This window comes from Petromyzon marinus, chromosome 4 (assembly GCF_048934315.1).
Source record: "Petromyzon marinus isolate PM22_M1 ecotype Great Lakes invasive population chromosome 4, UKy_Petmar_22M1.pri1.0, whole genome shotgun sequence".
NCBI classification, from domain to species: domain Eukaryota; kingdom Metazoa; phylum Chordata; class Hyperoartia; order Petromyzontiformes; family Petromyzontidae; genus Petromyzon; species Petromyzon marinus.
Window position 1 is genome coordinate 15,183,725 of NC_133670.1, and position 15,552 is coordinate 15,199,276.

The 15,552-nt window shown below is 43.7% G+C and overlaps 1 protein-coding gene across 1 annotated transcript in view; it reads left to right on the plus strand.

The window, feature by feature from the left end:
- Positions 1–15,552, plus strand: part of LRP2 (LDL receptor related protein 2) — an 83,508-nt gene that overhangs the window by 60,475 nt on the left and 7,481 nt on the right. Inside the window, exons 55-69 of the mRNA XM_032946050.2 lie at positions 149–372; positions 1,463–1,640; positions 6,660–6,856; positions 6,977–7,222; positions 8,419–8,547; positions 9,656–9,775; positions 10,011–10,127; positions 11,204–11,320; positions 11,560–11,697; positions 12,094–12,216; positions 12,481–12,609; positions 13,388–13,519; positions 13,976–14,107; positions 14,976–15,119; positions 15,332–15,497. Of these exons, the coding sequence (XP_032801941.2) occupies positions 149–372; positions 1,463–1,640; positions 6,660–6,856; positions 6,977–7,222; positions 8,419–8,547; positions 9,656–9,775; positions 10,011–10,127; positions 11,204–11,320; positions 11,560–11,697; positions 12,094–12,216; positions 12,481–12,609; positions 13,388–13,519; positions 13,976–14,107; positions 14,976–15,119; positions 15,332–15,497 (2,292 nt within the window). The remainder of the gene's footprint in view (positions 1–148; positions 373–1,462; positions 1,641–6,659; positions 6,857–6,976; positions 7,223–8,418; positions 8,548–9,655; positions 9,776–10,010; positions 10,128–11,203; positions 11,321–11,559; positions 11,698–12,093; positions 12,217–12,480; positions 12,610–13,387; positions 13,520–13,975; positions 14,108–14,975; positions 15,120–15,331; positions 15,498–15,552) is intronic.

Consider the following 15,552-nt stretch of genomic DNA (forward strand, 5'->3'; position numbering starts at 1 on the left):
AACCCTTGAATCCAAATAGCGAGACTGCAACCAGAATCGCATGCATTTCTGTTGCCGTGAGTGTACGTGTTTTTGCTCAATCCTGAACCCGTAAAGTGGCTTCCAAAGTACGGCATTGATTGCATTTGCTTTGCTTCCCGAATGCAAGGTACGCAAACCTAGATGGAAGCCATCGGCACACAACACTGGCAGGCTCGTTGCCGCACGTCTTCGCGCTCACCGTCTTTGAGGACACGATCTTCTGGACTGACTGGAACACGAGGAGCATTGAGAGCGCGCACAAGTACACGGGCGAAGGCCGCACCATGCTGGCCAACACCACGCACCGGCCCTTTGACATCCACGTTTATCACCCCTACCGTCAGCCGCCAGGTGTGCTCCACGAGGGCCTTGCGAAGGTCACCTCCCGCCCGCCCGCTCACCTCCCTGGCAGAATTATTTGTAAAATGTATACGTGCACTCCCGATGTAGTCGGTGTGTTAAGTATGCATTACATTAATCTGTGTAAGCATTACTGCTTGATCTGTCATCAATTTCCCTACATGCAATTTAAATCAGTGACCGGTTGACCGCTCTGTGTGTGTTCAATGCTTACCTTGCATCATTTTTTATGACAGTAAGTACATTATCAATTTCACTGGCAATGCACACTTTATATTCACAATGCACTTGAATGAGCAGAGTCTACAATTAAATCTAAAAAAAATTGTATAGCTCTTCCACAACTCAACACCTCTCATGTAAAATAAAATAATATTTATAACAATATGACAATATCAGTCATAGATTTTGTTACATACTTGCATTCGTATGATCTATTAGCATAAATACAGTGTGAGCTAGTGATATAAACTAAAATAATGATGGGAACTTATAGACAAATCAACATTTATTTCAAAGCCTCTGCTTGTCTCCCTCCAATGTCAATACACTGATAAATCTGTTATCCCACTCCTTTGTGAGACATGGAGCCTTTGTTTTCACAATCCCCAAGCACCTGTTGAAAAGAAAGCAAGAGGGCTGTTTATAAATTAGTGTGTCATCTATAAATGGGATACCCTGTGTGAAAAGGGGCGAGATATTAACTCCCTCGCCTGGTGGGTTCGATCCCGACTCTGATGCCTATATATTTGGAGTTTGCATGTGCTCCCCGTGGTTGTGAGGATTTTTCTCCGGGTCCTCCAGTTTTTCCCTCCACATTTAGAATTAGCATGCATTCAGAGTATTTGGCTGCCGTACATTTCCACATGATGATAAGCTACTCCGTTGAGCTATCATTTGTGGCCAGGTCGCTTCTGAAATAATTGCTATGAAGCTCAGTGGGTCTTACCTGGTAAAAATACAAAATTGTTGAATAAAAATTACTTAATTTGTTGCTAAACTTTAACCGAATTGACCGCAAAACATTAACACGGCCTCAATCAACTTTCCCCACCCTCCCTCCCTCCCTGCGGCCACCAAGTGCCCAACCCGTGTGGCAGCAACAACGGCGGCTGCTCCCACCTCTGCCTGGTGGCGGCTGGTGGCACCGGCTTCCAGTGCGAGTGCCCAGACGATTTTGCGGCCATCCATGTGGGCACGACCGTGCGCTGCCTGGCCCGCTGCACCAGCACCCAGTTCCGTTGCCAGGACGATGAGAGGCAAGGCTGCAGAACCCACAGAAGACAGCAAAGCAACCGTTAAATACGGTGTCGCACCACAGTGCACTGTGAAGAAAGATACCGTCGTAGTAAAATAAGTGTTATATTTGCAGAGTAAAAAAAAAAGCGATCGTGTTTTCGACAATCCAGAGGTTGAAAGAGGTTTGTACAAAATGTAAGAGAGGCACGGATGTAAATCCCACACCAGACCCAAAACAACAGTAACATTAAATGCAAATCAGCAGAGTGCAGTGTTAAGGAATCTGAATAACAAAATACAGATACAGCACTATTTTTGCGTGTGTCTGAGCAGGTGGAAACAAGTTTGTATAAGATCCAAAAACGAATTAATGTGTAATTGTACGGGTCTTTGTCGATTTACTGCTGAGTAAAGGCCTTTCAATTCCACATCAGTCATCGGATGTATTCGACCATACACCACCATGTTGGTCAGAGCCGGTTGCTGAAGGGCAAGGAGCCAGGACCAGTTCAGATATCAATTGCCGCTTATGTTAGCTGTGGCTAACATCTAACCAGGAATTGAACTCAGGTGGTTTGATTCATAGCATCTTTAAATTACTGAGGTAATATAGTTTATGTATGAGAATAGGTTTTCCCCTTTTTTCTGGCAACAAAACAGGTGTTAAGATATTCTTAGTTTTTTCGGTAAAGTCACGTTGAAGAGAAACAACAAAATAACAAAATATATATAAAAACAATAAAAAATTCTCACGACGTTTCGACCATAACTCAAACGGTCATCATCAGGTGTGTCGGTTTGCATAAATGTATTTTGAAAAGGCATATTTATTTATTTATATATATAAAAATAACGTTTGCGTCACGCGCAAAGATTGGCTGTTTGCCAGGACTAGTCCATCTATTTGAAAAGAGGAGGAGGGAGACGAAATTTGTTTTTATGTATGCTGTCTGAAAGCCACTGTAAGCGTGAACAATCAATCAAGAACTGAAATGATTTATCAAATCTTTCCAATGATTGCTAAGATAGAATCCATCTTCTCGGTTGAAATTGTCTCTGTGTTTGTATATGTGGATAGCCTCATGAACGAATCTCTCATGGAAGCCAGATGGCTTACAAAGAACCTCCGTCTTGGAAAAGTCAATGGCATGTGAGCCTACTGAATTAGAACAATGATCTGCTACGGCCGAGGTGTTGGTCCTACCGTGTTTAAGGTCTGCTTTATGTTCACGAATGCGGTCCGAGATATGGCGTTTGGTTTCTCCAATGTAACTACTACCACAGAGGCAACTTAGTTTGTAGACACCAGGGTATTGTATGTCCGGAATCACATCTTTTACAGACGGAACCAGATCACGGATTTTATGTAATGTGTTGAAACGGACCTGGATCTTGTGTTTATTCAAGATTTTGGAGCTCTTTTTTGTGATCCCAGCAATGTAGGGTAAAGTGATGGTTTTGAAAGGCTCCTCAAGAGGGTTCTTCTTCATGGTTTGAGTGATAGCTTTGCGGATTGTATAGTCGGAGTAACCATTAGCCCTAAGAGCTTGGTGTACGTGCTTGAGTTCACTGCTTATGTGTTCCGGGTCGGATATGCATTGGGCTCTATGATACAGAGTCTTGATGAGAGAATTTTTCTGTGATGGATGGTGGTGGGAATCCGGTTTCAGATAAGCATCCGTATGGGTAGCTTTCCTGTAGACAGAGTGGCTCATTGAACCATCAGGTCTCTTTTTAATTAGGACATCCAAAAAAGGTATCTTGCCATCTATTTCGACTTCCATGGTAAATCTGATGGCTGGGTGTATGGAATTGATGTGGTCGAAGAATTGGTCTAGAGCAGGCCGGCCATGTGGCCAGATGACAAAAGTGTCATCCACGTACCTCTTCCATAAGGTTGGGCGCAGAGTGGCAGTCTGGATGGCGTCAGTCTCAAATTTCTCCATGAAAATGTTAGCTATAACTGGAGAAAGGGGGGAGCCCATTGGGGTGCCCTCAGTTTGTTTGTAGAAAGTTCCATTCCAAGTGAAGTATGTATTGGTTAAACAGTGTCTCACCAGGGGGGGTACCTCAGTGTTTAGTCCTTGATGAACCAAGTCTTCAATGATTGCAATGGTGTCAGGTACAGGAACCTTGGTGAATAAGGAAACTACATCAAAACTGACAAACAGGTCGTCTGGGGACAGGGAAATACCCTTGATTGTTGATACCAGGTGAGTAGAATTTTGTACCGCAGAGGTGGTCTTTCCAGTGAAAGGACGCAGGATTTCAGACAAAAAACGAGCTAGTTTGTAGGTGGGGGAGCTGATAGTAGAGACTATGGGACGAAGAGGTGTATCAACTTTATGTATTTTTGGTAAGCCGTATAATCGTCCCATAGTCTCTACTATCAGCTCCCCCACCTACAAACTAGCTCGTTTTTTGTCTGAAATCCTGCGTCCTTTCACTGGAAAGACCACCTCTGCGGTACAAAATTCTACTCACCTGGTATCAACAATCAAGGGTATTTCCCTGTCCCCAGACGACCTGCTTGTCAGTTTTGATGTAGTTTCCTTATTCACCAAGGTTCCTGTACCTGACACCATTGCAATCATTGAAGACTTGGTTCATCAAGGACTAAACACTGAGGTACCCCCCCTGGTGAGACACTGTTTAACCAATACATACTTCACTTGGAATGGAACTTTCTACAAACAAACTGAGGGCACCCCAATGGGCTCCCCCCTTTCTCCAGTTATAGCTAACATTTTCATGGAGAAATTTGAGACTGACGCCATCCAGACTGCCACTCTGCGCCCAACCTTATGGAAGAGGTACGTGGATGACACTTTTGTCATCTGGCCACATGGCCGGCCTGCTCTAGACCAATTCTTCGACCACATCAATTCCATACACCCAGCCATCAGATTTACCATGGAAGTCGAAATAGATGGCAAGATACCTTTTTTGGATGTCCTAATTAAAAAGAGACCTGATGGTTCAATGAGCCACTCTGTCTACAGGAAAGCTACCCATACGGATGCTTATCTGAAACCGGATTCCCACCACCATCCATCACAGAAAAAAAATTCTCTCATCAAGACTCTGTATCATAGAGCCCAATGCATATCCGACCAGGAACACATAAGCAGTGAACTCAAGCACGTACACCAAGCTCTTAGGGCTAATGGTTACTCCGACTATACAATCCGCAAAGCTATCACTCAAACCATGAAGAAGAACCCTCTTGAGGAGCCTTTCAAAACCATCACTTTACCCTACATTGCTGGGATCACAAAAAAGATCTCCAAAATCTTGAATAAACACAAGATCCAGGTCCGTTTCAACACATTACATAAAATCCGTGATCTGGTTCCGTCTGTAAAAGATGTGATTCCGGACATACAATACCCTGGTGTCTACAAACTAAGTTGCCTCTGTGGTAGTAGTTACATTGGAGAAACCAAACGCCATATCTCGGACCGCATTCGTGAACATAAAGCAGACCTTAAACTCGGTAGGACCAACACCTCGGCCGTAGCAGATCATTGTTCTAATTCAGTAGGCTCACATGCCATTGACTTTTCCAAGACGGAGGTTCTTTGTAAGCCATCTGGCTTCCATGAGAGATTCGTTCATGAGGCTATCCACATATACAAACACAGAGACAATTTCAACCGAGAAGATGGATTCTATCTTAGCAATCATTGGAAAGATTTGATAAATCATTTCAGTTCTTGATTGATTGTTCACGCTTACAGTGGCTTTCAGACAGCATACATAAAAACAAATTTCGTCTCCCCCCTCCTCTTTTCAAAAAAAAAATAGATGGACTAGTCCTGGCAAACTGCCAATCGTTGCGCGTGACGCAAACGTTATTTTTTATATATATAAATAAATAAATATGCCGTTTTCAAAATAAATTTATGCAAACCGACACACCTGATGATGACCGTTTGAGTTATGGTCGAAACGTCGTGAGAATTTTTTTATTGTTTTTATATATATTTTGTTATTTTGTTGTTTCTCTTCAACGTGACTTTACCGAAAAAACTAAGAATATGAATTACTGCAGTCACGAAAGCTTTAAATCAGGTGTTAAGATGTTAATACACCAAACTGAAACCTTTTACAAGGAAACATGTCTGCATTAACCACAATACTTGTGGTCAGAATGCAAACAAAAAACATACTCTGATAATATATGCATTGTCTTTGAAACTGATTGGTCCGCACCAGAGACAGCTTTCTTTTGAGCCTAGTCTCAAAACGGTGTTAGACCAAGCTCTCATTACTCTGATAGTGCATTGTGTTTGTGCTGTACGCCTTTTGGCGTCCTCTGGTCTAACACCGTTTTGAGACGAGGCTCAAAAGAAAGATGTCTCTGGTGTGGACCAATCAGTTTGAAGGACAATGCATCATATATTATCAGAGTACGTTTTTTGTTTGCATTCTGACCACACGTATTGTGGTTAATTCAGACATGATTCCTTGTAAAAGGTTTCAGTTTGGTGTTTTAACATCTTAACGCCTGTTTTGTTGCCATAAAAAAGGGGAAAACCTATTCTCATATTTTGGTACTGGCAAAGGAGGTCCCATGATATCGTTTATGTATTTTCCTAGATATTCAAGAGATATAATGATTCACTCCACCTACAAAGTTATACCTTGTCATGTTTAGTAATATTTTGATAGAAAAAAATGGAAAATGTCTTCCCCTGTGCATCTAGAATCTATCGTGGTTGCAAGGTTTCCATTAATCAATCACAATATATATGAATTCAAAAACATTGATTCGTTGCATATATTGTGACGGTAGTAATCGATTTTAATCGATCAATCAATTAAACTTTACAAGCATAATATTGTCTACTCAACATTCAGGATATGCACAAGACAGGATTTTTTTTTTTAATCTTCACCATCAATCATGGTCATTACACTGCTGGCTTCAAATCACGAATATTAATGGTGGAAAAATATTAACCGGATCAGCTTTGCTGACAACATAGTCATGATAACGTCCAAAATGTGTGGCTTTTGTCTATGCACTTTGACAGGTGCATCCCGATTTGGTGGAAGTGTGATGGGCAACGGGACTGTCGCGATGCCTCGGACGAGCCGGCGACGTGCCCTCACCGCTACTGCCCCATTGGGCGCTTCCAGTGCCGTGACGGCAACTGCACCAGCTCCAACCTCCTTTGTAATGGCAACAACAATTGCCCCGACGGCTCGGACGAGGAGGACACCCTATGCTGTGAGTTGCATCGCTTTACCCCTGCAACTGCCAACTAAACCTCGAACGCTCGCCCGTATCTCCCCAACTGCACGCTCCCTCTATCTGATGCCGTTCTATGTTGCGTGTGTGCACGCGCAGTCAACCACCGGTGCAACAGCAACCAGTGGCAGTGCATGAATAAGCGCTGCATCCCAGCGGCGTGGCTGTGTGACGGCGGGCCGGACTGTCAGGACGGCAGCGATGAGGACTCCGCCACCTGCGCCGCGCGCACATGCGCCCCGGGGCAGTTTCGCTGCAACAATGGGCGCTGCATCCCCCGCTCGTGGGTGTGTGACGTGGACGACGACTGTGGGGATGGCTCTGACGAGCCTCACGACACCTGCAGTGAGTCCACAGCACATTGCTGATCCCGTCGAGGAGCATACACCATCACGTGAACTGCGGTCATCCTCGCAGCAGCGCCGTTTGACTGGCCATCAGATGCGCTCGGCGGCCGTCTGGAACGCTCTTCCGATATTAGGAAGCCACTGAAGCTATGCGCTTTTAAATCTAGATTGAAAAGTAATATCTTTAGAACTGCTTTTTGTGTTGCGTTTGTTGTCCTTCCCATGCACCTCCGATTAGCACGGTTGGCTACGTACGGTGTGAAAGAAGTTCAACATATATACATACATACAAACATACACACCGCCGTCTGCTGCGCACTCTGCCACAAAATGGCAGGTGCCTGCAAAACGCACTTCAATCCACTGCTGGATGAAGGCCTTCCCAAGCCATCACCATCCCTTCCGATCCTGCGGTGTAACAATCCACCTAGCACCTGCACATGAGCCGATTTCAGCACTCCATCTCCTCTGTAGATGTCGTCTACGTTGTGTTCCGTCACTTAGCTGCCACTCTTCGTTATTCTGCACCGTCATTTAGCGAGCACAGTTTAACGAGAGATATAATGATTCATCGATTTAATCATGAAAATCAATACATGAGCTCACGATACATGTGTCGAATTGTGCGGGAAAGAGTAGATTATATATTCACTGTGCAAGTTATACACAAATCGTGTGCAAATGCTACTTTTAAACGAATAGAAAAAACAAGAAAGAATAATCAAGCCTGGACAAATGAGGCAGCTCAAAAAAGACAGTATAAACCAGACAATAATAATAATAATCAATTCTTGAATTACATTTTGGCTGATACTTGACAATTCATTCAATTTCCTGGGGATAAATCATTACATGCCTCTAGAGGAAATTCTTTCCATCATGGGTAAATGACAAAGCTTATAGAGGCATCTTCCCTCCTGGGAAGAGGAGTGGTGGCATGTCTTTTGTGCTGCACTTTTATTCAATTTATTTATCTATGTACATGAACTCAATCATAAGTGCCCAGTTATATGAGAATGAGGATAATTTATTTAAAAGTAAAAATTTAGCATCCATGTCGCTGACAATCCACTTTCCAATTGGAGCAAGGAAAAGGACACACCGTCAGCACTTGCTCTTATTGTGCTCAATAACTGTATTGATGGATCCATTTGCCCTTCTCAAAGTTGTTGTTCTATCGTCGTGTACATGCAGTGGGTCCGAGCCACCGGTGTGACAGCCACACAGAATTCGCCTGCAGGACCAACTACCGCTGCATCCCGACGTGGGCTGTGTGTAACGGCATGGACGACTGTCGTGACAACTCTGATGAGCAGGGCTGTGGTAAGCTCATTGTCAGTCATGGTCTTTCCGCTGTTGGATGAAGGCCACTCCAAGCTGCTGCCATTTTTCATCACCCTGCGAGGCAACGATCCATCTTGCACCTCCACATGAGTTGAATTTACTGCTGCATCTCCATAAAGGACATCCTCTTGGGAGTGCTGTCTCCTTTGGCTGTAATTCCATCATTGGTCTCAACCATTGGCCATCGTTGATGTGTCCTGCCCACACCCACTTACTTTGCTTCACAGTAAAAATGAGGTTTCTAACCTGCACATATCTCTAGTGCTTGTGCTCCTGTGTTCCGTCTCTCAGTGGAATCCAAGTGTACACATCTTCATATTGATCTTCTTGGTTCTTTCGGTAAAGTCACGTAGAATGGAAATAAAATAATGAAAATAAGAAGATGAATCCCTGCAGTCACGAAAGCTTTAAATCGAAATCTTCATATTGCTTTTCGCTTTTCAGTTCTTTCAAATTTCTTTGTCAGTGTCCATGTTTCTGATCCATATTTTACAGTAGATAATATACATGGGTTAAAATGTTATTCTTTCGGCACATTACTACGTGGCTTTTGATAATTAAGTACAATTTTACAAAAAACACTCCAACCTGTTCTCATACAGTACTTTATTTCGTAATGTTGATCCCAGTCCACCTTCAATAACTGGCCTAAGTATGCGTACTCGAATATGGTTTTCAGTTGTGACCCTCCAAAAGATATCTCGAGTAGTTTAGTGAACGCGTTGAACATGACCTTTGCTTTGCTCACATTTATCTCAATCCCCACTTTGCAGCCTTCTTTATTCAGTTCCTCTATCATGTAATTCGTTTCCATTGAATGTTATACGACTCATTAGCAAAATGTGCACTGGTTTATATATTTTTTCAGGTATATTTATAAGTTTTTTTTCCCCAAACCAATTTTGAGAAAACGTTATCTAATGTCGTGGCAATTAGCGTTGACGAAAGTGTGCGTCATGTTTAATTGCATTCGCGATTCATGTTTTTCATCCATCTTTGTGAAACTAACTGGATTCCACATATGGTGACCTCCTCGAATCATGAGTGTTTGACCGACATCTGTTCTCCATTTGTACTATGTTGCTAGCGGAGATAACTTGTGACCCTCTGGGTGATTACCGCTGTGACAACCACCGCTGTATCCCACTGCGATGGAGGTGCGATCGATACGATGACTGTGGCGATGGCTCTGATGAACGCAACTGTGGTACGAGAAAACCCACACACATTAAAACGTTGCAGTGTTTTTATTTTTCCAAACAATGTAAACATTTTCCCATTTGATATTTATTGGTTTTTGCTTTGTTTTTTTAATTGGGGAACTAAAATCATAATAATCATAAAAAACACATAAAAACCAATACAATTAGCTCACTTCCGAAGAGTGGCTCTGTGGTAGCCCTGCTCTGTCTCAGCCATCGATCTCTTCCCCATCTGCTCAGCCCCAAGGCCATGCTCCGAAAGCGAGTTCCGCTGCACAAACCAGCGCTGCATCCCGGGACGCTGGGTCTGCAACCATGAAAATGACTGCGGTGATAATTCAGACGAGCGCGACTGTGGTGAGACATCAAGCAAACATTTACCACTCTGCGTGTCAGTAACGCTTACCAATTATGGACAGTTTCAACATAAGTGCACATCAAGCAGATGCACATCTGCCCTTAGGCTAATTAATCACTTAACTGTGTTTAGTCATTATCGCATTACCGCCTTTTGTGTGTACTTAATGCAAATTTAATGTACACGTGTGTGCCGAATGTGCATTTAAGATTCTGATGAGTGTTTCTATACATGCTTTTGTATACAGCCTGAGTGCATCCACCACCAGAACTGGCAAGGTATACTGAATTCCCAGGATGCCACCATGCAGTCGTGAAAAGACTTTTCTGGAAATTATACAACTGGTCATGGGATTGGCCATGCAGATTTTGATCCAAACACCACTTTTATATATAATTTTATTAGTTTATTGCTTTGTTATTTTTGTTGATGGAGAGGACCTGCCCCTGTGGTTGACACTTTGTTGATTCAGCAGACTGACATGTGGTGTGTTTGGTTGCTGAGCTTGGCATGTCTTTCTGACCCTTGTTTCGGGCCTTGCTACCAGTCCCGTGGCATGCCAGCAGGGCATGGTGTGCCAGTACGCCTTGAGCCCAGGTAGGTTTTGATCGGTGGGCCTTGAGCCCAGGGACCCGGCAGTGCTCAGAGAGCCTTGCCAGCATAAGGCAATTGCTGTTCTTTAGAAGCATTATGCCTCTCTAGGGCAGACAGTCCTGTGGCCTGCGACGCCTTTGAGGACATTGCTAAGATGGCGAGTTTCGTGATAGATATGGGCATTGATTAGCAGAGAGTAGCCGATTTAGCAATGGTGCCCTGAATGGTTGGGTGCAGATCCCTCTGGCAGAGATAGGACTTCCCAGAAAGTCTGAAGAAGGTGGACAAAGGAAGATCCCCACCTTGTTTTATAGGCATAGGTGGAGGTAAGGGGACCTTCCAGATAATTATTCTATGCATGACTTAGTGGCATCTGGAGAATATAACTAACAGTAATAGCTATGGGTGCTGCCAATGGAAGAAAATAAATAAATGTGTACGTAAGTACTAAATCATACATTGGTCGCAATTTGTAACGCAGAACTGCAGACGTGCCTGCCTGGCTACTTCCAATGTGGGAGCGGTCACTGCATTCCTGAGCGCTTGAAGTGCGATGGTTCTGCTGACTGCCAGGACTTCTCTGATGAGTCGTTGTGCCGTGAGTATCCATTTCCCCGTTCAGCACACTAACATTCTTAAGCCAAGTGTGAACTGTCTGGATTAGCTAAGAAGGTGTTGGCTTGTGGGTGCGACAGGAACAACAATGTGTTATATATAAGAACCATGGAGGACGATAAGCTGACGCCAGCATACTTTAGAGTGATAAATATAACGTTTTCTTTATCTATTTTATACACTCTAACAGCCTTTCCACTGTTTGCTGTGTGTCCTCAACAGCCACGCGCTATCCCAACGGGACGTGGTGCCCCCCATCCTCGTTCGAGTGCGACAACCACGTGTGTATCCCGCCCTCGTGGAAGTGCGACGGAGACAATGACTGTGGCGACGGCTCAGATGAAGAGCTGCACCACTGCTGTGAGCCACAGCTGCCGATCTATCTGCTCTTGTGCAAATTTCCATCATCCCCAAAATGTGGTCCTATAATCACGAGAGACATTGAGTGATCTGTGGAGCTTACCATTAGTTATAGCATGTCTTACACACAGGTCACGCATCTTATTTCAAGGGTCATCTCTTAATGTCCATCAAATATTCCTTAGGGTGATGGTCTCTGTACATTTATGTAGGAGGCACATGTAGAAATTATGCATTTCCATTGCACAAAAAGGATCCCAATAGATATAGACAGACCCTTCCACAAATTCTACAGCTGACAATTTTACGTAAGCCAAAGTTTGTCTATGCTGCTTCGTGTTATTTTATGTGCTGGTGGAATTTCGTTATGCCCCTGCGTCACCCTTGCGCTGACAGTGGACACACCTTGCAATCCACCCGGACGCTTCCGCTGCGATAACAACCGCTGCATCTACAGCCATGAGATCTGCAACACCGTGGATGACTGTGGAGATGGGAGCGATGAAACGCCTGACAAATGTGAGCAAAAGCTGTAGACAATAATGGATTTTGTTTCTATGCCTGCAATTTACTGAACTTACCAGGTTGCGCCGAGATTAACATCTTACGTTACTCAGCTGCGATACGTTTCTCTGTGTCACTCGTCAATGTTGGTTGGCGTGGCACGCTGAAGATGATGATAATAACAATGTTCAACGGATTCCGGTCAAATACACGGCTTGTGCTTTATTTATTCTGTAACGTTGCCAGCGTCGGGTGTAATGCCTGTTGGCTGTGCGGCAGGTAAGGAGCCCACGTTTGCGCCGTGCACAGAGGAGGAGTTTAAGTGCACCAGTGGGCGGTGCATCCCGATGGCAGCCGTCTGCAACAACTACAACGAGTGCAGAGATAACACCGACGAGACCGGATGCAGTGAGTCTACACGTTATTGATGTATCCGTTGGGCTGCTTTGTCCTCAGTCAAATAAATCACAAATGAGCATTGATACGGATGCTCGTCTCCCGTCTACAGCCTTGAGCCAGTGATGGGAATTCCACGTTCCTACGACAGGAGTGAGTCTATCTATAGGACAACCACTGTTGATAATACGGGTTTTGTTTTTAGGTTCGGTTGCGTGAATATAAATGTGTCGTTAAACCCACTACCACCCAACACAGCCAATTAGTAATTACTAGCGACCTAACCCGAGAAACCTCTATTATGCATGATATTGGTCGCGAAAGCCTACATGTTAAGCTAACCACTGTTGACTTCCGCACAAAAAGCGGTACTTGTTTTTTTATCAACCCTGAGGGGATGATTTGCAAAGGCTACCCCCACCAAGAAATTGAGATCGCTCAACGACTGGCTGCGCAACCTAACTACATAGTTTAAATGGGTGGGGAATTTCATCTCACAACTTCTCAACCACTCTTTCCAAAGTCTATTGCTTTTGAAACTCAATTTAAAGTTTTCATATTCTTTGGGTCTTTCGATCAAGTCACGTAGATAGGTTGAAATAAAATAACAAAAAACTTACGACGTTTCGATCACAACACAAGCGATCGTCATTAACCTATCTAGGTGATTTTACCGAAAGACCCAAAGAATATGAATTCCTGCAGTCACGCAAGCTTTAAGTCAAGATTTAAAGTTTTCAATTTAAAAGTTTTCAATCTCCTATATAATTATCTTTGTTTTATCACAAAGACCAGGGACAGGACCGAACTTGCGCCGAGCGGATTTGTGAGCAGAACTGCACAAACTTACCTGGGAATGGATTCATTTGTTCCTGCCGACCAGGCTTCACGGCCAATGCTGAAAACCGCAACAACTGTGATGGTAAAACACGATTGTGTTCATAGCGGGGGGGGGGGGGGTTACGAAATTACTTTCCTCACAAGAGAAACACTCAATTGACGAGCAACGTAAAAGGGAGAAAAAACTATTTCGCATGAAGAACAGAGTTGAGCAGAACATTCACACTGTGTACTCTTATTTTGGACGTTACTTTCGCACTCAGACGAATGCCATTTCTAGGATGAATGCATATTTTTTTGTAAAAAACTGTTATTCGTGTGTTAACCAGCACCATCATAGTCATCATCATCATAGGTTTCGCTAACATTAAAGAAAAACTAATGTTGGTGTCACGTGTTTGTATTGCTGTTGTCTTAGCTGTCACTGGTGTAATCCAGCATTGAAGATATAGGCAGTGAAGAAGAGTATATTGTACTTTTAAAACCACATGATTTCAACCATCCATTTGTGCATTGCTTTGTTTTCATTCCTGGGCAGATGTGAATGAGTGTGAGGTGTTTGGAACATGCCCTCAGGACTGCCAAAATGCAAAGGGCACTTACGAGTGCTTCTGTGTGGATGGCTACCGCTCAGCTGCGGGCAGCTACGGCAAGCGCTGCATTGCCAACGGTGAGACACGTCCTGCCAAGGGAAATCAGCAAACAACTGACGCAGCGTGTGCTTTCACTACAGTAGTGAAACACGCAGCATAGTTTCCATTGCATCGCTAGAATCCTCTTATTTTTCCGAATTTATATTAATCCCAGAATGCATGATTGGAGTCATGGTTAGCACACTGAACTGGAAAACCAGTGGTTGCCAGTTTGTTCTCCCGGCGTGGCAGTTGAAACAATGGGCAAGTTTCTTAAATCTCATCTGCCTCTATCCATCCAGCAGTAAATATGCATATACAACAGTCATTCAGCAGGTTGCGTGTAGTGAGGTAATGTGTGGGTAGTCCCACCTCTTCTAATTCGTTCGGCCTGTGTGGTGAGCATGAGGACAACATTTAATCGAGAGGGACTCTCTAGAGCTCCTAGTGGAGGCCCTTCTGTCAGCCATGGTTTGAGCAAGCAATTTGAGGTCTACACCTTTACCCATAATGCCATGCTTCCTGTATTCCAATCCTCATGATCCACCACTATTTATCTCGAGTTTACCAATTTATCTCTGTTAATATAAGACAATGTTGAGCAATTATCAACCACAGGCGGTGAAAGACATCCCATGCTCTCCACAATTAAATTAAATTAAATTTGGCACTCTACAATATTTAGGTACTTGTAGTGTGTACTGGCTTCATTTGTCTTTGAAAGGTGGTTTATTGATACATTTGATATGTGTACTGTACCATAGTTTTCACGAATAATGGATTTTTGGCAAACTGCCATATCACTACATTTTAATGTGTTAATTGTGATGACTAAAGTGTATTAGGAATTGCTCATTGATGTGACAGCATTTACTGGCTAAAGTGCACCGCCGTTTATTGCTACAGATAACTCGCCGGTGCTGTTGCTGGCTGACAAGGTGCGTGTGCGCAAGTACGACCTGACATCGCAGAAGCAAGCGGATTACATATCTAATGAGGAAGACATCCAAGCCCTGGACTTTGACTGGGATCATGATGGCACAGGGCTCAGTACGGCTCTTTCCACATTGTCATGTGCTCACCCTGATGTGCTGTGTTCAGTCGTTATTACATGAAATTGTCAGTTGGTAGCAAAACAAAAGATTAAATAAGCATATTACTTCATCGTATTTTTTGTGGCTTTGTTTCTGTAACTAACCTTGCCTTTCTTCATGATATTTTCAAAAGTAGCAGATGCATATCTGTATTTCTTCATCTCCCAGGTATGGTGTACTACACTGTTTTGAGGAGTGGCGGAAAGTTTGGCTCTATTAAACGTGCCTACCTGGCGGCATTCTCCAATTCCAGCGAAAACTTTGCAACTGGCATCAACCTGGGCCTACGTTACATCAGTCAGCCAGATGGCATTGCCGTGGACTGGGTCGGGAGGTGAGTGTGCAATGTCCGTGGAGAAAATCTCTTTTCATATCCACCATCGAAATTC